This window comes from Amblyomma maculatum, chromosome 1, assembly GCF_055883805.1.
Source record: "Amblyomma maculatum isolate TAMU_Amacu chromosome 1, ASM5588380v1, whole genome shotgun sequence".
Taxonomy (NCBI): Eukaryota; Metazoa; Arthropoda; class Arachnida; order Ixodida; family Ixodidae; genus Amblyomma; species Amblyomma maculatum.
In genome coordinates, this window is record NC_139344.1 from 233,897,020 (window position 1) to 233,924,817 (window position 27,798).

Genomic DNA, 27,798 nt, shown 5'->3' on the forward strand with positions numbered 1-27,798 from the left:
AGGGCGCTTGATCAACGCGTTCCGCTGAAGCGCATTATGCCAAAGGACGAACGAGGCTGGTGTGTCTACAGCACTGCGCTTCCGGCTTCCCTCTTTTCTACGCTATGCTGCTTTTGTACTTGCGTTTTCTTTAATTCGCTTCCGACTTTTTTCGTGCCTCTTCCTACTGAACGGCCTTAATGCTGCCGAGGTGGCCGTGCCCGCAGAATCAACGCCTGCATCAGCTCTCCGCCAACAAGATGATATTGAGCAGTGGAAAAGGCGGTACCTTTGACATCAATCCGGGCCACCGCTGTACATATGTTTTTTGACGCGGGGAGTGGAAGGATAGAAGTATGTCCAGGAAGCACGGGACCCAATACTCTACATTGTTGGTACAACGCTAACCGAAGGTTTTGAAAGCTCGTCCATGTTACAGACACTGTTGTTGAGGCTCACTCCTAGGCACTTAGTCTGCGTACATGGCTGCCGTGCCGTCGCGAAAGTTCATACAGAGCTGAGATGCGTAAACGGAAGAACCAAGTGTTCGGGCACATTAATCGCGGCGCAGCCCTTCACGGCTTTAGTCTGAGCATAGTAGCGTTATTCTGTCGGGTGGCGCTTATCCTGAGGCCCTCAGATTTCCTACGAGTGAAAATGGGCGGCGGCGCAGGACCACGCCGCGAGCGGGCCTAAAAGCGCTGCGCCGAACGGGCGAGGCCCGGCGGTGCGTTACATGTGGCCCTGATCGACGCGCCTGTCTCGCTAATGTAATGTATTCTTCTCCAGCACGCCCCCCTCTCCGATACCCCTTGAGGGGGGAATGCGCGGTGCGTCTCCCTACGAGTGAACTTGCGCCCTTCGCTTTGCCCAGCGCACGATACCATCGACGGTCCAGTTTCGAGAGCTGTTCTATTTTTCGTGGCTATCTAGTACCGGTATCGTATTCGAGTGCTCGCAAAAATAGCGCGTGCTTGTGGGCTCATAACCGGCGCTTTTGTATCTTGCTGCCGCTATCCTAATGTTCGTCATGCATCAAGATGCGCAAGTATAATGCGGCGCGCTGGCTGTCGTCTTGGTCTTCGGCGGTCACCTAATGCGCAGTGCGAGACACGGGGGTGCCACGGCGCTCTGTTCTGCTCGTCGTCGAGAGTACAGAGCGAGGCTCCAGTCAGATCCCGCGTCGGCAATGAATGGCTTGCTGTGCGGTGGGCCATCCTCGCCTATCAAAGTCCATCGCGCGTATTCAAGAACGCATTTGTTGACATGAGCGAAGAAAAAGCTTTTGTCAGTGCCCATTGCTGTGGGGTCGTTCCGCGGCGCTTGGCGATCCCTTTCATGTCCCCGACTACCTCGGCTGCACCGCACTCTCGTTTTCTGCTCGCAGCAAGATCTCGCGTCGTCATCTGGAAAGCTGAATGTGATCTTTCGCGGCGAGCGCGCGTTGACGCAGCTCCGATGGTACCCTTGGGTCGCGTGTGTGTGCGAAACACAAGACGTCGGAATAAAGTACTGACTTCGCAATTACGTTCGATTGAAGAGGAAGCGCGTGTGAATGAAAACGAGCACAGCAGACGCATTAACGCAGCGGGCTTGGCGTCAACCAGGTCACGGGGCCGCACATTTGTCTAACGTCCGAGCGTTGGTCACTAATGAGGCAGCCATTTTCGAAATCTAAGAAGCCTCCAAGAACGCAGCGGCCAGAAAAAGATGCAATTACGAGGAATGGCGGAGATAGAGAAGCACCGCGCGCCACCTTCTTATGCGCGGCGACTTTCATTACCGCGGCGATGCTGCTGCTGTTTCCAAGGTGGAAAGGACTCGAGCAAGACGGCATTCACATTTTCGGCAGGTCCCCACTTAATTCCACTCAGCTGCTGCGCGACCATTAACGGCTCTTGTCTGATCCAATCACAACAGGTTTTAAAACCCTCCCGATTCGCCGGGTGATCGTCCGCATGCATCTTCCTGGCGACCCCGAAGGGAGCTCCCGCCCTCCTCTCGCAATTAACGCCCGCGCCTGGTCCCTGGGGTGCCTTTCTGTTTCATTACATTCAATTGTCAATGGCAGAAACCTCCTAAATTACCGATGACCCTGAAATGCGTTCGAGCCTCACTGGGCACAAGTGTCGCCGGCGATGACAAAATTGTAGTCGGTGCCCTCTGGCGTTGTACGCTTTACGTGACTAAGCTCGCATTTTGGAGTGCCTTCGCTCATACTGCAGTATACCTGTATGGCATTAGCTTTTACGTTCAAGTGACTGGTGTAAAGGAGTTGGAAAGCCGAGACGGGACGCATTTTCTCGCGGCTTTTCCGCATGAAAGAACGATAGATGTGTAGATACCACTCGCTTCAAACTTACTCTGGCCGCTTGCATCCAATAAATAAGGTAGCGTCACTACGCAGCGGCTATATTGTTACTTCGTGCTAAAAATATTGGGTCCTACTTCAGAAAATCGAGCAGAATAGGCCTCTTAAACACACTCTAAAAAAAAAAGGGAAAACATAAAAGGAAACGAATCGCTGATGTGCGTGCCCTGTTTGGCTTCGATCTTTTAATGTGTAAACTACTTGTCGGACCACGTGTAAAAGAATAGTTGCTAAACGCTTCCAGTTGTAGAGAAGAAAAGCAATTGCACAACCACACCATAGAAACGCTTTAAAATTGACACTTATAAACTGCGTTATCCTCGATATCCTTGTGAATGAAAACTTTGTGAAACTGGCAAGAACTTGCCGCTAACAAGCGAGCACATTCAGCTATAGTGAAAAAGGTGTTGAGGCAGTAAGGTCTTAAATGGGAGTTTACATTTGCCCTATAGAGCCGACGCAACCATCGCCAGTATGCATGAAAACTACGTGGATGCATTAGAGGTGCCATGAGAAGAGTATACCCGTAGGACACGAAACGGCAACCGTACATACTCGCCCACTATACTGCAAGAACCACTCGGTTCCGTTACACATAGCGAATAATTTATATGAACGCACATTATACTTATTTCACTTTTTTTTTTACCAACACAATAGCAAATGAGAGCAAGACTAACCTGCCTTCTTATCCTTGAACTGCACAGACAGCGACTTCACCGAGTGCTTTATTAAAAAAAAAAAAAAAAAAGATGGCCGCTCTTTCGGGCCTTATTTCCTTGCAATCGTTTAATTTATTTATCATGTTTGTGTGTTTCCACACGCATTTTATTTAACGTTTCCCAATTCTGGTAACGCGAACGAAGCAAACGATATAATCGTAAAACGTTCTGTACGTGGGTAATACCTGCTCTCATTGAACCCATCGTTAGTACAATCCAGTGGTGTATCCAGAAATATTTTGCGAGGGGTGTTATTACCACCAGACGAACAAAAAAAAATCATGGGCGAAAAATATGCCGGAATGAAAGGGGGGTAGTGCTCAAGAAATTTTGGGGGTGTTCTGACACCGAAACACCCCCATGCCCCTGGTCCAATCTTGAATATGATCTATGTGCAGTGTGCATGCCTTGCCACCTATGGAAAAGCATGGACTTTACTACAAAATACGGATATTAGGCGGTTAGCCCAACCTGCAACTGTGCTTGATTAGGGAAGAGCCCCGCGCCGGCTCGATATTATTTCTGCTTGCGGGTAAACGATGAAGTTCCGGCTGAGAACGCATTATCCCTTCCGTTCTCGAGCACAGTAGTAGACGGCCAGGGCCCGCAGACCTGGTTCCAGTTCTACCCCTGCGAACATTTCACCTCGCGTGATTTCGCCTGTCGTCGTCGCGGTGTTGTTTTGGTAACCTGGAAGCCACCGTCTGGCTCTCGCCCCGTGCCAATCTTGACAGAAGACAAGGGGACCTCCTTGTGGCCACTCTTTTTAATTCCGCGGCGGTGGCCCAGCTTTTGGCTGACAGCCAGCTCGGGGAGCGCTGCCGCCGCTTCGACATGGTTGAGTCGCTTTCTGGGCTCGTTCTCGATTCTGTGGCAAATGTTTCTCTCCATAGCGTCTCCTTTTCCCAGGTCATCGTCCGGCAACCTTGTTGGCGGAAGGCATATCGCTTCAAAGAATGGCCCGCACACTCTGTGTGGGCGAGTGGGAAAGGGCTGCTCGAAAGAGGGCTAGTCTGCCTTGGCGCTTGGTCTCCCTCGACATGCAGTTATGCTCCCCTTACCAAGATGGCTGGCGGCGATAAGACTCGCTCTCTGCGACTCCCCTGTCCGCTTCCCTCGGCGCGCGAATTGTTTCCTTCTGGATCCCGATTCGGACAATGCCGAGCACGCGTAATTTATCCTCGATGTAGAGAGTGATTATCTGGCTGCGTCCTCCGCCGCTTCAATCCGTCATTTCATCGGCCTGATAGAATCACTGCGCGCCGTCTAATTGGCCCAGAGGGGGCAGTTCCACTGGGAACGCGCACGATATGGCGCTATTAATAAGGGGCCGCTTACTCCCTCGGAATTAATTGCGAGTAACAGCCGCTCGCGATTCGGCTGCAAACGTTGGGGCACCGACGGTGATCAGCAGGAAGAAAAAAGCGAAGCAAAGCTAGGCACCATTTTAAATAACGCCACACAATCCCATGATCTGTGTGCCCTACGGTTTCCTTTCAAGATGGTCTTGATGTCTTGCTTGGGGTGGGGCAAGAAAATTGATTTGCGTCTTTGCGTACGCCTAGGCTTGAATGGGCCCGGAGGTTCCGGCCTCTGCGCGCTGCCAACGGCCGCCGCTTGGTTGCTCGAACGCTTTCCATTTCGTCCGCGCTGGTCTTCGAGTGCCCGGAAAATGGCGGCTGCTGGTGCGCTGGCAAGTGCCGGAAGAGAAATGATGCGTCTCAAACTTTCGCCTCCAGCTGCCAATTGATTTCGTCCGTTGGAGGTCCGCAAGCCACGCAAATGGAGACATGCGGCCGAATTTCGCGCGTTCTATGCTCATTCTCAATCTTTACTCTTCGGGCAGCGTTATGGCTTTGATGTGCGCCACAGCTGTTGACGACGGGGAGCATACATATTCCACTCGGGATTTTTCTTTTTTTTTTCTTTTTTTTTTAATGCTCTTTGGAATGATTTATTTTCACAAAGTTTTGGCCTGCACACAATGAGATCAAGCGGCTAGATCGCATTTCCCGACCAGTACCATTCTTGCCGTTCTTCTTTCCTTGTCGTTGTTTCTGTTTTGAAAGCACCGCTAGCACTGTGTTAGTTCGGCGTTCATTCCTATCGCGTGGCATTATTAATTTATTTCTGTATGCGCGCACAGATATTCACAATACTGATTTCCGTGTCAGATTACGCTTGGCTTACTCTGCGCGAGAACACAGCCGCGGCCACAACGTTTTAGTTGGCGAAAACAATGCTGGCTGCTGCCACAAATGAGGTCAACTCGCGGCGATTTTTCATTGCTGGTGTACTAATACCCAAAACGAAGCTGCAAACGTGGGAACGAAGTCCGCGCCTATAGGGTAACTTTTTCAGGGACTCTCCGTGTGCGGCTGTCTCAGAACTGAACAATCAACCAAAACCATGCCGGGGAACCATGTGTTTGTATTTGGCTTGGAAATTGGGACTTTTGTTTAGCGATCAAACATGGCACAGTACGCAGAACACCTACCCGAGTCGTTGACTTGTCCTGTAATGATACCTCTCTGCCTGTTGGTTCAGTTGGCTAGTTTGCAGCTCGAGAGCTCACAACTGCTGTCGATTTAACGTAAATTAAAAAAAAAAAAAGAAAGCATTTAGAACTATCGGTAGCCCCGTTGGGGTGGCGCAGTGGTATAGGGCGCTCGACTACTGTGCCCAAGGAAGTGGGATCGAATCCCGGCCTCGGAGGCCGCTTTTCGATGTAGACGAAAAGCAAGGCGCCCGTGTGCTGTGCGATGTCAGTGCACGTTAAGGAACCGCAGGTGGTCGAAATTTCCGGAGCGCTCCACTAGGGCGTCTCTCATAGCCTGAGTCGCTTTGGGACGTCAAACCCCACAAACCAACCAAACTAGAACCAGCGGTACTTTTCTTTCTGATAAGAACGGGAGGAAGCAAGTCGAAGATGTGACAGCCCTCACACTCGGGGACGACCATTCTGTGGCATTGCGGTGGAAGCTGCACGTCAGCTCAAGCTGTTACCCTCCGTATACGTGGCTTGCAGGAATGTGAGAGCAGCAGCTTTATGTGTAGAAGCCGTCGCATTGCGCTCGTACTTTCTATGCGGCAGTGTCGCAGAAAGTTCTTCGCGTTTCCACATTCATTTGCCTATATGGGTTCGAGGACGGTGCATAATTTTTTTTCCCGTTTTTCATGTTCGTTCTTACTGACGCAAACGCATTCGTACATATATTTACGCGACGTATGTACTGCGACTTAGCCTATAGGGTAGAAGTGGCGGTTGAAGCAAACTTAATGAAAGTGTCATTAAAGGGACAGTGAGCACAAATAGAAGCTTGCCTGTATCGTCCGGGTATCTGCTTTTAATCAATGAGAAACCGCTTTGACCGAAAATGTCGCTTTTATGAGGTACAAATTACAGAAAAAAAAAAAAAAAACTGGTCTCGCTCTCACCGGCAATTTTGCAAGTAGATTGCACCGTTTTTAGGCGCGCCGGATCGTAGACGTTATATACGCTATGCTTCCATTTCCTTCAAAAACAGTGGCAACATATCATTTTTGTCAAGGACATCGTGACTCCGTGAGGTTGAATCACTCTAAATCGAATTTTCTTGATTTTTACTGACAACGCTTGCGCGGAGTTGTCCTCAGTGGCCGTTAAAAACTTCGGAGGGGAGCCAATTTAAACTTTGTTTGCTGGTGCCTAATGCTAGCCACTGCACTCAAGACAACTAAGTGACATTTCATTTCCTCTTTGCAGGTGCGTCAGCTGAATGAAAAGACAGGATGCTCACCTAGATCCACTATGTTCGTAAGTACTTTCCGCTCTTACGGGACAAATATCTTGAGGTACTTCTGCATCTCCCCTCCCCCCTCTCCCAACTTTTTTTTTTTTTTCGTGAAAGGAGGGGGATCTAAGGAAGGTGAGGCCGAAAGTCAACGCATGTTCGATCTGCGAATGGCGGCCAATTGGAGTCCGTCTGCAGTGCGCGCCAGTTCTATGCATGCGCGAGGCGGGCACGCCTGCTGCTTTCGGCCTCGCTTCTTTTGCGCGGTTATCGGGGTCGCGAACAAGGGGACCTCCGGAGCACCGAGTGGTAGATCGAAAGGACGAACATTCATCTTCCACAGGAAAGCCAGCGAGGGGAAAGCCAACAAAAACAAGATGAAATGATGGTGCGTATCTCACAAAAGGGGCGGAACGAAGAAAGGCGAAAAAAAAAAGCAAGAAAAGATGATAGGGGCCGGGCGGCTGGAAACAAGAAATGTGGGAGGCGACGCGCAAGATAGCTGTCCTCACTCGCGCGCGCTGTGTTTTGGCGGACATGATGGCAGGGTCATCCGCGGTCGGAACGTCCCCGTTTTCCCGGGGGCCGTGTTTCAATCAAAGTCTTCCCGACAACGACATTGAACCTTGAGCGGGCGTGTTGATGGCAGAGGCTCTGGGAGCCCGCTGGCCTCTCTGCACTGCGAGGATCGTCGTGGGGCCCGCGCCTACGCTCCAACGCTTGCGCACATGATCGAGACGCTGCTGGCTCCGAGCTCGTGGTTCTTGAGCCTGCGCAGTTAGCGTGAAATGCGTCCAGAGCGGCGGGAATTCGCTCGACGCAAAACTGCCACGGCCTAATACGATCGCATAAGCAAATCAGGCCCCTATTATTTCTTCGCCATCCAAAGATATCCATCGACCGATAATTAGCCTTCGGCGACAAAGAAGACGTTCTCAGCAGGATTCGCGGTCACTTGCCGCTGTCGTTAACGTTAACCATCGCCCGAGCTATTGGTTGCGTGTTCTGACGGCCGACTCCCACGTCCCCGTTTCTAAAACATGCCGCGCACGCGCTCAGCTGCAGCTCTTCCGAGGGCGATCATCTCTGTGGCGAGTGTCTCGGGGACTCCGACAACGACCTCTTAGTTCGAAGGGCGTCGTTACGTGTTCCTCCGGGTGTGCCTGGACACTATAAAGGAAGTGCTGGCCAACTCTGAGCTCTTCCTTACATTGTTCCGGTGCCCATCTGAAAGCTCGTTTGTGCGCCAGCGTTGCACCCGGGAACAACGGCACCTGCTTCAAGCAGCCGGCAAGGGCGGCGCTTATTGTTTGCTTTTGGTGCCGCGCTTCAGTTTTTCTGACAATACACTTTCGTGTTAGGCTCACGTCGAGCGCATTTCCGGATAGCCCCCTCCTCGCGTCCACGGAAAAGGAGGCTCTGTTTTGACCATGAACGGCGAGCTGTAACCCTTGGCAATTGATTACTCGCTAGAATGACGGCTCTTCTCCTTTGCCTCCTCACTGTAATTACGATATATCGACCCTCTGTGCGCGTTTCTTTTTTTTTCTTTAATTTCCGGCTAGTTTGGAACTAAATTCTGCTTTATCGGTCGCTGGTTAATCAATGCACTGTCTAAAAAATTCGCGCAAGCTCTCGTTGTTAGTAGTAAATGAACCTCTGCGTCACTTAGGGAAAGAGAGCTTTCGTTGTTTAAATAATATGCAGTGGTTTATTAAAGCGCGAGCAAAACGGTCTCTTCAACACGCGAGCAAAAGAGACGCCATAAAAGCGCTGATCTGGGCCTTTCGCTTGCCGATAAAAGGTGTGGTTTCTACCTCCGTCGCTTTCACGTGTGGCCAGTGTATAATCACTCTCTGGACATTGTCGCGCTCATCATCAGATTGTACGGGGTGTTTATTATCTGCCTGCGACAAGCAATAGAAGAGCGGGGAGACTTGTGTAATGATATTCGTGAAACTGAGATGCACCTGCGTTCCTCAGGCATCCTTACTGTATTTCGGTAGTAAACGAGCTTGGTTTGTACTGTGGCTCGTGTATTCTTCAGCTTACCTGACATCAATGCTCACTAACTTCGTGCGCATATCACAACTACCAATCCCATGCAGTGCTCTTAATTGTTGTCAGCTGTTATAGCTAGAAATGCAAAGTGGGATGGGATGTTTTGGGGCGCAGTGCAAGACATTCACTTTCTACCTCGTTGGCATTACTCTTTAGTGCAAACCCCGCCGGGTTGGCGCAGTGGTTACGGCGCTCGACTACTATTCCCAAAGATGCGGGATCGAATCCCGGACTCGGCGGCCGCTTTTCGATGGAGGCGAAAAGCAAGGCGCCCGTGTGCTGTGCGATGTCAGTGCACGTTAAAGAACCCCAGGTGGTCGAAATCTCCGGAGTCCTCCACTACGGCGTCTCTCATAGCCTGAGTCGCTTTGGGACGTTAAACCCCACAAACCAAACCAAACCAATCTTTAGTGCCCTAAGTTGAAGCAAGCACTTTGGTGTACCCGTTCAGCTCTGTAATGTGGCTTTCCATCCGTGATGAACGTGTCATTAAGTTGTAACTTGGTTTTATAGACTCTTTTTCACGCTGCGTTTGCAGATGTACGAAAATGACAGCGTGCGAGTTTTGCTGTTATTTCGTTAGATAAAGCTGGAGGGCATACTACAACCGCTGTATTTTGCTTTTTCAACTATTTCACTACTTGAGAACAAATGCAATGGTTTTCCTTTTTTTTTTTAACTCCGCTGACTTCAGTCACGCATACTACGTTACGTTACAGCGTCAACCCTGTCTAGCACGTATGTGTGGTAAACTTTGGTGCTAGGAAATCTGACAGTTGCTTTTCACGAGAGGCTAGCTGTTTTTTTTTTTTTTTTTTTGTGTGTGTGTGTGTGTGTGTGTGTGTGTGTGTGTGTGTGTGTGTGTGTGTGTGTGTGTGTGTGTGTGTGTGTGTGTGTGTGTGTGTGTGTGTGTGTGTGTGTGTGTGTGTGTGTGTGTGTGTGTGTGTGTGTGTGTGTGTGTGTGTGTGTGTGTGTGTGTGTGTGTGTGTGTGTGTGTGTGTGTGTGTGTGTGTGGCTTGTGCGTCTACGAGGCTGCATATAGCGCATAACTGTTGGCTGTGAGATCAACGTTCAACAACTGTTTCGGCATTCTTAAGTTCTTCGCAGACGTTGAACGGTCAAGCGAGTCTCATCACAAGGATTTACGAGTAGCATATAGAAGGGACGTATTAGGCCGCTTCGCGCTTGCAGTGACCCCACGCGACTTTGTTCTTGCGCGCAGCCTATCTGCAGTAATCGGCCAGTATATATACGGCTACGCTAATATTCTACGCTATGCTGAACCTCATTGTTCAGGGGGAAATGTTGCACGTCCTGGATCCATTACCGACGAAATAGTTTTATCCAAGAAGCTGCGGATACGCCACGTTTAGCTGCAAGCGATGGAGCTAACGAGCAAAATATGGCACGCTGATTAGCTCAGGGGGTGGTCGTACGCGTCTCAAGCAAGGCCTCCATGTCAGTCACCCACTCGATAGAATATTTACGTCCGTTGAGGGCAGGATATCCATCTCAAGTATGCGTATACAGGCGGCTCAGTGACTCTTTTGACAGGTCTAGTGTTCCCACGCAGTTCAGCACTCGACCAGAAACCATTGGAAGATCAAGACAAACTATCAAGACCAACTAGCTCGAATTGCTACCCTCCATCAGCTGAGCTGTTAGGACGGCCAGTAGATCGAAGTGGTCGTGATATAATGCTTCGGTACCTCCAAAGTGGGGTAGATTTGTTATGAGAGAGTAATTACTAATTAGCACACACCCATGGGCAGCAATACGGCTTGAGAAAAAATGCTATATGCTTGTAAAGCTGCCTTCATTATTAGACAGGTGATTCGTTTGCTACGTATTCGGGGGATGCTGACGATCCTGTGTGTAGTAAAAGGAAGCCCTCATACACGCTACCCGAGACTTAAAACCTCCTGCGAGATGTCAGATGACCTCATGATACGTCTCTCATAGTCGGAGTCACTCTGTGACCATAAACCCCACAAACCAAACCGAACCAGATGACTACATTACCGAACGCAGCTCGTAATCAGTTCCATAGTGGGTCGAATAACGTGCGTTCAAGTCAGCGCTCGTCTTCACGTGTCTTGGCGGACAGAAAAACCTGAACAGAGCGCCCTTTTCTTCTCCCTCACGCCAATAACGCATGCCTGCCTCTGTATAGGTTAATATGTGATTCCTTTTTTTTTTTTTTTTTTTTTTTTTAATGGAGGCAATTCAACTTTGTCGGCAGATGGACGCGGATAATCAAAGTCAGCTAACCTCGCACAACTCTCAGTTTTTGATCGCTGAGTAAATTGGACGTAATTGGCTTCGCTCCGGAGCCGCACCATCGCGCTGGCAATAACAGAAACAGCATTTATAACAAGATTCTGTGATGTAACAGTGTTTCTCTGCCGGGGAATCAATACACTGGTAATCTGGCGCGTTTCCTACTCCGAGGTATTCTGCAGAAGCCAACCGTCGTTTGGAAACGGCAGAACATTATGAAGCAACCTCTGCACACATTGATTCCCATTAGCACTTCATGATCGTTTCGAGATGCGACGCACGTGTATGCATTAATTCGGTGCATAGAAACACAGTTTGGAACCGACCTCTAATTCTAAAACGCTTGAGGTGTGTGCGTGTGTGTGTTAATGTCGAACACTTAAGGGTCTGGAATTTTCAGAATTTATTTTTGAAAATTCAGCGCTCTTTTTTCTGTTCTGTTTAAGTAAAAGTACTATTATTGGGTTTCCGTCTCAGCGAAAAAAAAAAAAAAAAGATATCGATGGAGTTATCTGGTACATACATACCCCTGTACGATAAAATGTCTCAAAAACTTTACCTTAGCTTCTCTATGAGTACCACGAATTAATTTGCCAAAAATGAACACACATGCTTCTATGTTTAGAGCGGAGCCTAAAGGACAAAATGTTACCGCCATAGGAAGAAGTGTGGCAGTAAATCGATCGATCTGGCAGTGAGGGAAACGTATGTACGCTTGACCCTCTTGGCGAAGCGAGCCTTTCTGTCCGATCGCCTTCTTTTCGGAATCGCCCTATCTGGCTGTGATAAACTCGGGAGTATTTCTTGCTTTTGAGTCGCTGGTGTTTTTGCAGTTACTTTTGTTAGCGAATTAGTGAGCAAGCTCTTCACAGAAGCAAGCAGGTCGCTGCAGAAATGCGGAAGGAGCCAGAGGGCAGCGCATCGCATGTGTCCGCGTCATGACTTAACAGTCGCGGAAGTCAGGACATGACCCCTCTTCGTGATGCTTGTTCATGTTATCGCGTTCATGGTGGCTTGTTAAGGTTGTAAACATTCCCTACATGCACTCCTGGCACCCTTGCTTAGTTTTCTCTTGAGACTGACTGCAACTGGTACTCCGCAGCCAGCAAACTGGGGCGCAGTGAACCTTAGTGACACTGGCCTTTTCCTGTTGAAATTGAACTTAAAAAAAAAAAAAAAAAATGAATTCGGCATCCTGTTAATGTTCCCTTCTTTTTCCGTTTAAATTTTTTGCCTGTTTTAGAAACTTTTCCTTTACACTGTGGCTTTATAGTATCTCGCACTGTTACATCAGGGTCGGCAGTGTGCCTGCAATGGCCAGTAACGACTTCGGATTTCCAAGCGAAGTTGTGCTGTTGGCTCTGGCACACCGCGTATACTTGTTCAGGTGACCAAGAAATAACTGCCTAGAAACTGGAACAGGAGCACAGTGCTTGCGACTGCGTAGAGCTGACTCTGCCGTATACGCAGGCCGACAGGAAGTCATCCATATATATCCAATAGGGACAGCACATATATTAGTGGGGTAAATCAACAACTCGCATCTAGCTGCTGGTTATGTGATATCAAATTCGTCATTTATTTCCCACAGACTCTTCTGTCCCTGAATTTCTTGTTCCTATTCAGAGTGCGAATTCATCTTTGGATCGGTATTCTATACTCTTCTTAGCCCGCCCAGGTGCAGTGAGAAAGCTTTATTATTGCACTTCTACTATTTGGCTGCTTGTGATTCTCACAGAGAACGTTGGAGCCATGAAAGTCCATACCACGGGTGCAATACACTCGCCACACAGGGAATGCTGAACCCAGGGAAGCGGGGAGGATAAAAGCAAGGCGCCCGTGTGCTGTGTGATGTCAGTGCACGTTAACGAACCCCAGGCGGTCGAAATTTCCGGAGCTTTCCACTACGGCGTCCCTCATTGTCCGAGCCATATTAAGACCTCAGATCACATAAACCAAGCCGAACCAGACCAACCGTAGGTGAAGTGCATGCTCGTCCCCTATCCTCGATCACTGCGCATTGACAGCATATTAGCATCGGTGTAAGGGCCACAGATGCTCCTTCCCATCTTTTCTACCCATTCCAGAACCATGCAGCCCTTCTTTATTTTTTTACTTGCACGTCATGTAGAATGTTTCGTCTTGTCAGAAAACTGAGCATTGTCGATGAGCTGAGCTGAAGGCACTTGTGCTCGCCGACTCAGTTATTCTCCGATAAAAAAAGTGGCTTGTGCCTGGCAGGACTGGCATCAGTTGCCGCACGAAGGGTTCTTGTTCCACATTACGAGGCAGGCTTACGCTTGGCATTTGACTCCGCATTAGCAGGGACTCCTCCATTCTTTGGCGTCATCTCGTTCCTTGCTGTCCGCGCTTTGCGTTGCTGGGGGGGCAATATTTTGCACAATGCGTGGAAGCGCGAGAGGAGAAGAGAAACGAGCGTGGTGAACGTTACGTGACGCCCTGTGGGCGGACGCTTTCAGGGCGCCGCTGTCAGCTGGCTTCGGCGGGAAGGTCAGGCTGTCGTGCGGCGGCGATGCGATTTCGCCGGCGAGACACCTCGCGGCGGCAGAGACAGGTCGCACACCCGCGCCCCGAAACGTCACCCACGCCTGCGGGTCTCCTGGCAGCTGCGCTGGGCCTTTTGCTTTCGCGCGGGAAAATGGTCGCAGCTGCCACTGCGAGTAGCGGTGGCACGGTCGAGTGGGAAGAGGGCGCCCCTGCGCCACTGGGCGGAGCCGCCATCCTCTGGCTGCCGCCGCCGCCCTCTAGCGGGCCGCGCTGCCAGGTCTGTTCAGTAACAGGTGGAAAAGGGGGAAAAGATGGAATAAAGAACAGCTTCCGTTTGTGCGCCAGCTGAACAAATTCAAAAAGGAAAAGAATTAGAGGCGGGAAAACACTTTCGTCCTTGTTTCTCTCTTGCCCCACTCTATTTTTCTGCAGTTTGCGAACGCTGTTTTTATAACTCGCTGCAGTCGCATTAAATTTGCTGTGCTAATTTCTACATATGTATACTGCAACGTCGGAGTAGTACTGTTGTTATAGCTGGTCACACTTGCTGCATTTTCTTACACTGGCGCGGAGTAGCGGGGCTGGCTTATTTCGGTTTAGGCTTATATAGGGTTTGACGTCAAAGCGACTCCGGCTATGAGGGACACCGAAGACGTCGTGAGGGCTCCTGAAATTTCGACTGCCTGGGGCTATTTACCCTGCAGTGACTGCGCGCACCACCCGGGAGCCTTGTTTTTCGCCTCCATGAAAAATAACCGCCGCGGCCAGGACTGATGCTGCATCCTATGGTTCTGCAATCGAGCGCACGCCCTATCCTCTGAGCAACTGCGGCGGGCCAGTGTTGTTAATGAACAACAGCAACAACAACAAAAATAATGCTCCGTTTATAAAAACATGGAAGTTCGGAGGGCTTTTCTTTTGTCTCTCTCTTTCTACATCTGAGTTTTTTGTTGAAGGGGCTGTGCAGCCTTCCTTTCCTGAGGAATTACCATGACGCGATAAGCGCCGTTCAATTCTGCGATCACCTCGCTGGGCACTCGATCCTGGCTGAGTTTTATTGCGGTAATCTAGAGTTCGATTTCTCGCGCAGAGTTTCGTACTGAGCTCAAGAGCAGTACGCTGACTCATTAGGCGAATTCCACTCACCGTCGCTTTAATTATTCGCAGTGATTCGATGTGGAGTAACGAAACCGCGCCGGGCGGATCGACTCGCGTCGCGAAACGCTGCTGGGCTTTTTTTCCCGACGCAACACCACGCGGGGGGCGCGGAAGAAGCGGGCGAAACGAAGTAACCTCGCTAGCCAGTCATGCCGAACGCCGCCAACAGTGAACAGTTCCTGCCGAATACCTGGGTGCATTCCTCCGCGTTCTCCTTTAAACCAAACTGGTTACCCAACGGCCTCCGAATGTGGTTCTTTTCGATGTCTTGCGGAGATCTGCGTGTCGTAATCGGTTGTGTCCTGAAAGCAAGGGCTTCCTGTCGTAAACCTGGGCTTATTTTTACTCGCGGAGTTTGGTGTAGCCATGCGCGTCTAGTATATGTCGTCTCTCCATTCTTGCTCTTTTCATGCGTAGGTAGGAGACTCCGGCGCGCTTAGCGCTCGCGGGAGGTAGTCTTCCTTGAGTAACCGACGCCCGCAGTGACCACCGCTCACTCTGATCGGCGTGCGCATGTTGCGCACATGGGCTCATACATGCATCGGGGTGCGAAAGTGTCCGCCAATTATCGCGCGCTCCACCAGAAGGAAAGGGGGAGAAAGGCGGTCACGCCGAGAGCGACCGCTTATCTCGGCGCGGGAGATGGGTCGGGCACGGCACCACGGTCGGCGCTGCGCGCGAAACCGCCGCGCGTAAACATGCCTTATTACGAGTCGGTCTGGCAGCACTAACAAAACACACAAAGCCACGTCTTTCCGCGGCTCTTACGGTTTATTTAAGGCACCGCTTAGAGGAGCCTCGTAAATCAGGCGGGCTTTCATCGAGCTTGCAAGCGACACACATTGATACGCAGCCGAGATATTGGGCGGCCCATCATTTTAATGGCGGCGTGTTCACCCGAAATCCGCGAGAAGTGCCGATCCTCCGCTCGCGGCGGCAGGTTCCTCGTACGGGCGCGTGTTGTCTTCCTGGCTGATTCAGCGTGTTCGCCGGTAATCCCAGAGTGGTCCCGGCGGCCCCTTTGGTCCAAACGACGCTAATTTGGAGCAAGTCGTTTATCGGTTAACGCGACCCCATCTCTTGTTGCTCCGCACGGCGCCTCGTATCGCGCGGCGGGGGCAGCGCCTCGGACCTGAGTAGGAAGCCCCTAAACAAGGGGGACTTCAATATTTCTTCCCACATCCGTCGCTCCGTATCAGCGAAGTGGCTGAAAGGAAAAGCGTAAATCCGGAACCCCGCCTTTGCAGGAGAAAAACAGTTCCACTCGGCGCACTCACACGCCGCGCCCACTGCGTCAGTGTAGGCCCAAGGACGTGTCCAGTCCACCGCGAGCTCAGCGCTTTCGTGCGTGTGCGACCGCGCACTCGAGTGTTCCGGGCGCCCGACTTTCGGCGCCCTGCGCTTACTGCCGTGGCCGGTGCGTGCCGCCACACTAGCTGGCGCTCCATGCAATTGCATCGCGCAGAATAAGCGTGCTGCTTCTTTCGGAGACCCTTTATTTGCAGCAGCGCTCGAGGCGGACGGCAGACCGTGACGCAGTGACTCCGTGCATCGGTTGAGTCTCTTGAAACGCACTTTGTTTCCTTTCATGGCTCTACATGTCCCACAGAAAAGCGCAATTTCCTGCTTGCTAATTGCTCACCGTCGAAGCTACAATTACGTTGTCCATTGTACTGTTTGTTCTCATTGTGTTACGTAATGCGTACGTCACATCTAAAGCCGCTCTTGTTTTGGCGCGCACAGCCACACGCAGTTACTGTAGTAGTCTTCCAGAAAATTGGGTTGTGAAATCCGATCTTCATTACCAGTTGTGACGGTAAGCCCTTCGCTAGACGATAAAACCTTTATCGCTTCAAGCATCTTCGATACAAAGACCCCCTGAAAGCGGGGCATCGGAAGTTCTAGATACCGTGTTACTGAGCTAGTTGCGCAAGTAAACAAACCTTCTCCCGTCAAAGAAAGTTTTGTGGCAATGGAGAGAGAAAGCGTGCGTCTTGGCATCTACCGCATCCTGTGAGCCTTCTCCTCCAGTGGCTAGCAAGGAGCCTGCCCAACGAAATGCATAACGAGTAAAGGCCGCACACTTCTCGTCGTTCTCAATAATTGTACTGCGGCCGCTTTGCGGTTAGTTGACGAGCACGTGATGAAGGGGACCACACCTAGCTGCACTCTCGTTTATTCGTCTATTATCTTTATTTCTTCAACTTGCTCGCCTTCCCACGCTCAGGCCCGCACACCGAGCGAAGGATGCTGGAGGATGATCGAAACGGGGGAACGTGCTGCGATACCGGCCGGCGCGCGTGCGTGCGTTTCTGTGCGGCGCGCTGGGCACACATGGGAGAAATGCACGCTTGGTGCCCGGGCGCGTGAGTGGCCGCTCTCCGCTTGGGACACCTAATTTAGGGCCTGAACGATCACCCGATTCAGTCGATTTGGCGGCGTGCCCAAAGGTTAAAAAAGGCCGCCCTCTCGCTGCGCGCAACGATATTACGGCGCCCCGCGATCCCCGATGCAGCTGCGTATCATTCTCAACCGCGGCGAACCCAATAAAGCGGTATGGTGTGAGTGCACAGTCGTTTTCTTTTTTTTTTTTTTTTTTTTTTGTCTTCTCGAGCCACGCCGTTTCTCTTCAGAAAACTGTTTGACGTGCATGTTTCGTTATGTGCGAGAAGGGTGCACTCTCGATACCTGCTTCAAAACTCGATAGCGTTTGCGGCCCCCCCCCCCTTTTTTTTTTGTTGCGCGCGTTAGATATCATTAAGAGTTACGGCAATACCTTTTTTTTTATGTTTCAGTAAGTTCACAGCGTGTCGTGCAAGTTATTTGTCCTTCTTAGTTCTACTTGTAAACCCTTCTCAACTTGAAATAGCTTTTTGGTTTCATACCGATGTTTCAGTTACGCTTTTATGGTCGCTGTTGTTGTACAGCAGGTGCGTCTAGGTTTTCGGGCTTTATATGATTCGCTTCGAATGCGATAAAGCAAACTGAGATGTACAAAAGCAGCTCCCCATTTGTTTCTTGATTTTTGTTTTATCAGAATGCGCTCAAAGTTACGTATTTCCAGCATGTGATGTGTGCGTTCATATCGGAAGCCTCTAGAAGCTCTATTTCTTTACATTTCGTGGACATCACGCTTCACGATGATGTCCACCCTCCCCTCCTCTTTCTGCATGGCGGCGACGGTGTTCTATGCAGTCACGTTATCTTGACTCTCTAGCGGCGTCAGCGGCATCCAGCGGTATCAGTCGGTCGCTGCTAGCGCTGGGGGGATGAAAGGGGGGCGGAGCTGGTTACGAGGCCGACGACGACGCCGACGCGAAACCCAGGAACGGACGCCAAAGAGCTGCGCTCTAAAAAAGAAACTCTACAGGGTTGGCCGAATAGCGCTACGTGTGAGTTTATGGAGCTGTGGTTAGGGAATTCCGCATGCATTCCCCCAAAGGAAGCAAGTTTTGAACATAATCGAGAGCATAAAGGTTCGGTGAAGCGCAGCCTTTTAGAAGAGCGGAGCAGCAGAGTGCTAGCCTTTACGCATTTTTATACACCTTAAGCACGAATTACCCTATACGGAAGTAAAAAATGGAGTGAAATGTCAAAATGTCCTCTAGCGCACTCCTTATAGGAGTAGTGCACTGTTTTCAATTTTCGGTGTATTGTTTTCAAGGGTAGCAAATCGGCTTCGTTTACTGATTAACCACCCCGCCTTTTCTCCTCTTCCTTCTCCTCGTTTCAATCTATGGGCATATTATTTTCGCAATACAAAAAGAAATGCTAAACTGTTAGCAACAGAGGTATATTTCCATCTCAAACATTCATTTGATATAATTAGAGCTCGCATAAAGTGTTTAACCACGGCACTGCAAATTTTGGGGGTTAGCAATTAGAGGGGAGTGATGCCTCGTTAAAACCTTGGTGATTGCGAGAGCTTCGCATGTTTTGAGACGAGAATCGACTTTCATTGCCGACTGTAGCTATTCCAAATTTGTAGTGACAAATATCTACTGCAGGGCTTGTGCAGCATATGCATGCTTCTGATAGGGAGCGCGCTAGAAGACATTTTACTCGACTTTTACTCCCTTGTAGGATTTTTTTCTTTTTTTTTTTGTACCCAGAGTGTAGACTAGAACGTTTCAGATAAGAGGCAGCCCTTCAAATTTCTGCGCACAGAGAAGTAAACTTTGGCCGGCCTATGAGATGTGGTGAGACATTTAAAAGACAAATTAAGGGCAATGGATCAGACCGAGTGATACCTTCTGAACAACTGCGAAGCAGCCAAATGGCACGAACCATTAGCGCAGATGCTCTCATGAAGTCATAATGAGTGGGCCCGGTTCACGTGGTTCAGTGGCCCCTGCTCAGCCCAGAGCTAATCTTTCCTCTCTTTGCACTTGACCTTTGAAAGAGAACTGATACTATCTGCGCGCTCTTTCCGATAAGAGCGATCAGCTCAGCTGGGTGAGTTGAAGTGTTCAGGAGTCGATAACATGGCGTCGCGGAACGTGATAACCTTGTCTGTAAAGAACATGCTGATTATAATAGCGGCGGCATGAAGATAAACCGAGTCAATACAAGTGCTCCAATGTTTACCTTCTATAGCTGCTCATTAGTCGTTATCTACCGATCCCGGTTGGTTTGGTTTGTGGGGTAGTGGAGGACTCGGGAAATTTCGACCACCTGGGGTTCTTTAACGTGCACTGACATCACACAGGCTTTGCTTTTTGCCTCCATCGAAAAGCGGCCGCCGAGGCCGGGCGATCCCGGTTAGTGCTAGCGTGGGACGTTCTTCGTCAAGAAAGCCGACCTTCACTATAACGGGATATCATATATAATTTGTAAAGAAGTATGAGGTAAGGGCACTAGTTTGTGTATATCGCGTTACTCCAAAAAGATCCCTCCTGTCCGTATTTGGTTAAATCGTCATGAACTCAGGCAGTTGTACGTTATTACCACTGCCTTTTTTACTGAGCATGTTAAGGTTAACTGTTCCCGAGAAAAATTCAGGTAAGAGCAAATGGGCTACTGGCGTTCATTTAATGACCCGTTTTACTGACGTCCATTTTTCCAGCCGTTTTATATGTCCCGGCGACTGCAGTACGCTGGCGGCCATTGGTTTCCAGCGTCCAGGTGTGAAGTGTTTTCGCGATTAATTCCTAGTTTTCTGTGTGTAGCTGCATTAGCTTGAAGCAGGTTGAAAATGTGACGGTTGCACTGGAGGCTTATCAGCAGTCGCTACGACGACATGCGCAGAGTTGTTGAGACGGCCATTGCATTTGCAGGGCTGCCGGCTTCTCTCTCTTTTTATGTGGTGAAGACCTCGCTGGTGAATGCACCTGCGTACTGTATTGTAAATCTCCGTATTCTGCATCATAACTGAAAGCTAAATCTACCAAGCACATGCATACAAGCCTCCTCACTAAATGGCGTAAATTTAGCCGCCAGTCACATGCGCTATACGACTGATTTACGAAATGTGCACTGTTCGATGACCAGAATACAACTTTGGAAAAAGTGAAGCGAAGATACTGCTCGACACGTGAATGGAAATGAACCTGTCGTTAATGCAATAATTAAACGCGGATGGTTTCCCTTCTCTCTTTCTTATTTCAAGAAGCGAAAGTCCGCTCGTCGCTCCTGTCCAGATTTGATTTTTAGACTTCCTCTCTGCAGCCGGCGCGCGCGCCCTGCGGCTCTTCGTTGTTTCTCCACAGCCATTTTAGCCCCTCGCGTAGTCGCGGGAGGAGGGAAGCCCGCCAAGTGCTCCGCATCTGGCGGTTCGGCCGCGGGGCTGAGCCCGACCGCGTGTCCGCGACCGTCTGGCGGCAGATTGCGCGCCTCGCCCCCTACCACCACACCATCGTGAACACCTCTCGCGCGTCGTCGGCCCCCGGCGAAGACCTGAGCGGAAACTCTTTTTCGTGGCAGCTGGAATCTGCGCTCCTCCTCGCCTGGTGGGGTCTCTCTCCACGCGACATCCGGTCGCCTTCCCTTTCTGCAGGCCGCCAGAGCGGCGCTGCAGCCACCGCCGTGTTTCTCCTTCCCTCAGTACCAGTTTGCTGGCCGCCGTGCGGGACCTCCAGTGGGACGTCCTACCCAATGCTGCCCTGCCGCCGTGTGGATACGATCCTTGCGCCGCGTGCTCCGCCGCTGCCGGGCCAGGTTCTTGACGCGCGTGCTATGAGCCGCCGCCGTGTGGGACTGATGCGGGCTTCGCGCCGCTCTGCTCTTGGCGGCCGCGAGTGAGGCACCCCCGTGCGGTGTTGTGCTAGGCTGCTAGCACACCGGCGCTCTCCACGGCTGGATTTTCGCTCCTTCTGACGAACCTCTAGGGTGGCGTTGCGCGGGACGTATCGGTCGATCTTCGGGGTAAGGTGAGTTTCATGGCAGAGCATGGCACCAATCATCCTGTATCTCTCCTCGCATTTTTTTTTTTTTCTCACTGCTCACAGGAGCTGATGCACGGAGCTGCTCTAGCGCGGTGTCTGGGAACACGCGCCAGGGCAGCCCCATTGTTTACGTTTTGTGCTGCACATTCTTTGTGGCTGTATATAAGTTTCGCAGTTCGATTCTGCGGTTACAAGCGCCATGAACGTGATAGCGTTCTATGTTAATCGCTGTCACGTATAGCTGTTCAAATCTAGGGACGGTACTACTTGCTTACCAGACCAGTTGTCCAGTCGGTGCCCTCAAGGCAGAATATGATTGATACCCGAACGCAGTCATACGGTTGCGGAAGGAAGCCACACAGCTCGAGCCTTGACAGTCTTCCTCGCTTCGCAGTCATCTGCTGCCCGGTGCTTGCCCGCTTGCTGCATAGTTCTGCCATTTAAACGTTCTCCCCAGGCCTCTAGAACAGTTAGCGCCATACTAAAGCACAGAAAAGTAAGATGAAACTGGAAAATATTTGTCGAACAGCAGGGCGAGATTGAAGAAATGCATATCGGGTTGTATACCGACTTGTCTGGATGCTTGTCTTGCGTGCGTATTTGTCCATTCGGTTGCTGCTTGGCTTCCATGTAATGATGCGCGGAATGTATTAATGTAAATTTTCGTTTTTTTTTTTCGGTTGTTTAGTCAGGATTCGTAATTTTTTTTTAATTTGGGGACATTCCTGCGTTTAATAAGGGGTCTTAGACGGCAGTTATTACTTGTTGAATATTTACCTCAAGCTTCCATGTCTGTCCCTGTTAAAAAATGCAGCTTTTTGGTGCAATGATGGTCACTCGAGCCCTCCATGCGTACCGACTGGGCCGCTCGAGTCGCTGTGACAGTCTAAAATAGCTGCTTTCTTGTGTAAATGAGCCTTCCATGAAATAACTAGCTTGCAAACATTAATGGGAACACATTCGGCCTCACGCGGTTAGCGTTACGTTCGTTCGGTTGAGAAAAGCAAAGCCTCGGGGATAACTGGTGCGTTTGTGCCGTCAGTGCGAAGACAGGCGTTACTTGACGAAGTTGAGTGACCGTGCCTCCGCGTCTCCCTCCTGTGTTGACACGTTACATTAGCTTTGTTTTTGTCTTGATTGAATAAAGTTTATTCACTCACTCACTGCCGTTGGGACGGTGAGCCAGTGGCAGGGACGCCGGAACCAAGCGAGGGTGCACAACTTCAACAAAGTATTGAGCTTAGCGCCCATAGCCCATGTAAACAGGCATTAGCGTTTAAACAAAGTGTGCGGATTGGACAGGAAGCGGGGTTGGTAGAATACCCCGTTGGGAATGTTTTCAAAGCTCTGGCATCCCTTCTCCCCGGTTCTGGCGTCCTTGACCAGCAGTGATGGCCATCTTGATGTGAACGTTACCGCATAGAGGCACTCCTTACACTGAGAAGCAGCTGCTTGTAAAGCATGCTGATGGAAAGCTGACACCCCAGACAGGTTGTGATCAGTTTATGCTGGCAGTTTAAATGCATATTTCGAAAATAATATTTCGCATTTCTCAGCTGGTCGTTCGCTTTTCTTATCTGTATGCCGGTAGATAAGCACACCATGTCATATGCTCCAGAGGAAGCGGTCGGGGTGACATTTGCCTTGTGTTGCCTACGGGCTTATGGCCGCGAGCTTGTGTGTTCAGCGCATCGCATGGATGGTTGTACGCGTTCATAAGTGCAGTCGCTTAGATGCCTATATGAGCATTGACTGCAACTGCGGTTCTGGGGGACCATAACGAGAGTTGAGCCATGGCAAAACGTTGAAAGATACTGCGAACTACTGGCCTTTGCCAAGTAAAATACTTCATTCTCAGATGTGTGAAATAATGTAGCGGCTATGAAACGCGTTATCAGGATATGCTACTACAACGGGTGACCGCGGCAGCATTGGACTTTTATAACCGACGAGAGTGTTTTCGTTCTGTCTCAACAGAAACGCGGTGTTCCGAGTCGGAAGTCGAAGCAACGGCCTCGGTGCATAAGGTCGATGCGCCAGCCTTCACTGGCTTCACGGTGGTGGATCACGGTATGCTAAATCTCTCTATTGATGCTGAAAAGACGGTACGGGCAAGCCCAGCTTAATTCTTTGGTGCTTGAAATGAATGTTCAGATGCTACTCAAATTTACATTTTGTGCCAAAGATACAAGTGTGCGCCATTTAAACATATATTTTCTTATGCGGTTTTTCTCGATACGCCGGTGTAGGCGGAGGGAAAAGATTAGCCGCGCACACGTTAAGTGTGAACAGATTTCTTAAGCAGTTTCATGCAGGGCTTCGACCTTGCCCCGCATTCCTAGCTTCCTTGGTTCGAAGGCAGTGTTGTCAGAATAAATCCACGGCGCCTGTGCGGAGAAGCTGCTAGAGCTAGGGGTTATGGATACCTTCAATACCCTCGAAGTGCCTGCCTGCTTTGCAGGGGGAATTTTACACGTGGATTAGATCCCTATGTTATACACGCTCTAGAAGCACTGTTAGGTGTTCGGTTTGTTTTCATATGCATGTAACCGATCATAGAGCGAGCGAGGTGTGTCGTATGTTCCACCAATTGTAGACAAGGTGCAGCGATCTAATTGATGTAATATTTTGGAAGCATAGGAGCGAAAAATCATCCTTGGGGAAGGTTAGAAGACTTTAGCGGATGAAGAGTGGCTGTGCGTAAGAAACTTAACCGCATGTTCAGCGCCTCTTGCCCAACAGAGGTAATTGTATACAAAGAAATGAGCTAGTATAGAGCAGGTGGCCTGCAGCTACCTGCTGCCGACGGTCATTAAAAGCTGGAAACCTTTCAAACCCTTGCGTGCTGTGTCAAACGAGGAACGATCGGGCTGACTAATGTGCTGATATTTTATCGTCACTTGAGTGCCTTTCAAATCTTTACGCCTCTATTTTCGCCCCGCGGTACCGCAGAGCCAGTGCAGAGCATGGCTATCACTCTGAGCATATTCGTCAATCGACAACTGGCGTCATTTCTGTACGGCCCTGTCAATAACGTTAACCCATGCAGAGTTTTCAAACTTTTTACGTCACTGCATTCCATTATATATGCTCGCGGGAACGCTGAGTGTCCAAAGGGCTCCCTACTTCGGAGGTATATTTCGCAGGTAACGGGCGGCAAGGCCGGTCTAGTTTGCAATCGGTATTCAAGGGGTGGTCATATAGCTGGCGAGCTGTGTACAGTGTCTGCATGGCGTTTAATGATTTCAACTTCCGCGCATATGTCTTGCGTGCTGCATGTTAACTTCTCCTTAGTCGGCAAAATTCGTATCTCGGCGAGAAATAACATCGCTCCAACTCGACTTGTCGCTTTTGTTCGGTATTTCAGTGTTTCTACCCGTTTCAATAAACACGAGCAGCCTAATCCGTCATTTGGATCTTCGCTTCTCTGTAGGCGCCGTCTCCTTGCTTAGCTAGGCCAGCCCCACAGCCGTTAAAAAGCTGCAACTGAAGAGCCTTCTATAATTTGACGAACGTAAAGGAATCGGATATGTGTGATTTGCACATAAAGCATCCGAAATTTCTTCGTGTTAGCATTTGAAACGGGGGCGTGATCGCAAACCTGCTTCATTACGTCATCTGTTCTGGCGGAGCATTTTCAAAGCAAAACTACCTGTCAAGGAAGAACGCCAGGGCCTCCGATGCTTGCAATGCCCGCGGAGAGTCGTTTGACAGCATCCAGTGTCGCACTGCAATGGTGTGGGCGAAGGCAGTGGAAATATGAACCGCACGGTTCAAAAAAGTGATCGCACCGATTACGGTCGATCGGTGATTACGAAGCATCGGAGTTCGTGATGCTTCGTTTCTCTTTCACGAAACGTCTTATTTTTCGCCGTTCACTAATTTGTCAAAGCTTTCAAACAGGGTAGTAGATTCGACTGGCTCACAGACATTGCACTGTGCACGTCGTTCCCTACTTCGGCGATATTTGAGAGAACAGAGAATACAAACGCTGAGGAAGAACGGAAGTAAAGCAATTACGCCTGCGCGCTCTCCGGTGACTGGCGCTACAGCTGCGGCACTGTTGGCTTGGCCCGTGTACGCCCTGGCAGCGGCGGCGCGTAGGAGACGGCGGCTGCAAAGTCCGGTCGATGGCCCGTTCCAACTGCGCCCGTAGCAGTAGCCGAGGTTGTTGTCCTAGAACTGTGTGCTGTTCCGGGTGAATGCCTATTACAAGGCGCCTTTAAAAAGTTGTCTTCTCCGAGCGCGTGATTACGGACTGAATCTTTCCCTTTCCGCTCTCGCCGCATCGTTTATCGACGGACGACCAAGTCTCGCGGAGTGGAATCGCGCTCTCTGTGCGTGATGCGAAGGGAGAGAAGGGGCGGCAGTAAGAAAAGAGCGCGTGCACACGCAACATCTCCGCGGGACGGGCCAGCCGCCTTTGATAGATTTGTTTGCGCGCGAGCTTTGATGTGCACGTATGTGGTGTAGATGCTGCTTGTCGGAATTATATCCCCGCATGAACACGCTGAATCAGCACATGAAACATGCTTGCCTTCACGCTTTCATCGGAAATATTTTTCGGGGAAAGCGGGTTGGTCAGTTCGCGCTCCGGTAAAATTTTCACGGTTCTCGCAAAGGTCAATTCTGTCGTATGCGCCAGTCAAGTTGGATACTTTCGGTTTCTTAATCCCCTCGGCTCTTAATTCGGACTAAGCTGGACCATATAACAAAGAAATGAACGCACAATTTATTCTCAGCTATTCACAACATGATTTTCGTGGTGCGGCCCTTGGTCACGGCGCCCATAACGACTGCGGCGACGTTTAGAAAGTGCAACTTCAAGTGCATATGCTGGCGATTCGCACTCAAGTGACCGTTCTGGAGGCCATCCTTCCGCGGTGGTCCAACATTGAAGCTTTTGTGGGGCCTTTCTTCTTTTCCTGCCATGGCTTCATAGGGAGGCTAACTTGAATGGGCCGACGTTCCTACCATGTTTAGCCTAGTAAAGTTTCCTACTGCAGTGGCGTGACAGCGGACGATTTGCTAGTTTAGGCACATAATGACACCATTGTTATTATTTCCGCTTTAGAAAGATGTAGCTTTACTCTGTGTGGCCGTTGCTGTAGCATGGCGGACTGTGGCATTTTACCGGCAGGCCAAGTACGAGGAAATGTACCTCACCGGAGAGCTCGTGAAGTGTGGCCGCGGCTCCAGCTTGGCAAAAGAGCCAAGCGGCCGCCGGCGCACGATGTACGGGTTGCTGGCGGCAGGGCAAGGGGGGGGGGGGGGGGAGATAACAGGTCGGCGCGAGGGGGCCTTGCCTAAGATCATCAGCGAAGCATCTGGGCTGGCACAGGTATGTGGGCCCGAGCGGCCCACACACTCGCGCGCGGCCGCTTTTGTGTGTTTGTGCGCGGGGCGTCTCTCTGGGAGTCGCGAGGGGCGCCCAGGGGGAGTGGCCGCGCCGAGGGCCACGCTGGAACCGGTAGGGAAAGTGATCACGAGTTGCCCCCCGAGAATAAGTCGCCCGGAAGAAAAGTGGTCGTGTTGTATCCGGCACTGAAGTGAAAATTTTCGTGCGATACGGTCGTGAGCGAGCGGCGCATGGGTCGAGCAGGCGGGAGGCATAATGGCCGCGCAGCTGTTTCTTTCTCGCGCACTCCCCCCTTCCTTCGTTTTTGTTTTTTTTTGCCAGTTTTTCTCTCCCCCTTGGTCGGCCTTTCTTCTCCCGTTTTTCGCCCTGAAAACGTTCCGTTTACTGCGGTTACATAATGCCTGCTTGCGAAGGCCAAACTGTGGTAAATTCTGGGACCCAGAACGCTAGGTAACTATGTGGCGCTTCAATTTTTTTTTTTTTTTTTTTACTCTGTTTGCCAGGTATAAATATTTTCCCTATTTTGCCCTGCAAGTGTTAATTTAAACGAAACGCAATGGCACAATAGGTGCACGCAAGGGTGGGAGGGTCTCGCCGAAGCGATCCGAGGGAGAGGGTGTCCGTGAAAGCGCGTTCGGTGCTTGGCCGGCCAAGCCTGAGTCCCCCGGCCGGTCTGCTGCAGCGCTTGCCGTTTCGAAGCCACGTCGTTCGGTTACGGTCAAACGGGGCTCCCAGGCGGCGAAGCACACGAGGGAATCGGGTAGGAGGGGTGGCAATTGCACAAGTAGCCACGAGTGCAGCAGAGGAGCGTCGTCCGTATTGTGGCCCGGCGAGCAGTTGCAATGTTTAATGGCCGCGCCGCCCCTTGTGCAGCGGCGATCGCGCCTCGGCAGCCCGCGTTGTCGCTTGGAAGACCCGCGGTTATACAAGATTAATCACGTTGGAATACCTCCGACGCCTTTAATGGCGGTAAGCAGCCAAGACGGAGGCCCCGCGCGCGGAAAATCTGGAGCAGGTCGCGGCGCCAGCAGACGCAGCTAACGACAACAGGTGTCTTGGAAGGGCGCCGCGTTGCGCAAGCTCCGCTCGGCGGCGGCTGCTGCTAATTGGGACGCCGGCTCCTCGGGCCGGGATGCTGACGGCGCGGCTTCCACCGTGGGCGCCGCCGCGTCCAGATTAATCCCAGCTTCCTTACCGACCTCTT

General features: G+C 50.7%; 1 protein-coding gene across 3 annotated transcripts in view; it reads left to right on the plus strand.

Annotated features, from left to right (window-relative positions):
* The window catches only part of LOC146205910 (puratrophin-1-like), a 353,992-nt gene that overhangs the window by 115,640 nt on the left and 210,554 nt on the right, over nucleotides 1–27,798 (plus strand). For 2 of the 3 annotated variants that reach the window (XM_084590570.1, XM_084590571.1), the window contains exon 3: nucleotides 6,818–6,868. In XM_084590570.1, the coding sequence (XP_084446696.1) occupies nucleotides 6,818–6,868 (51 nt within the window). Of the gene's footprint in view, nucleotides 1–6,817; nucleotides 6,869–20,894; nucleotides 21,221–23,212; nucleotides 23,306–27,798 lie in introns of those variants that run through there. The other variant, XM_084590572.1, reaches the window with a different exon arrangement.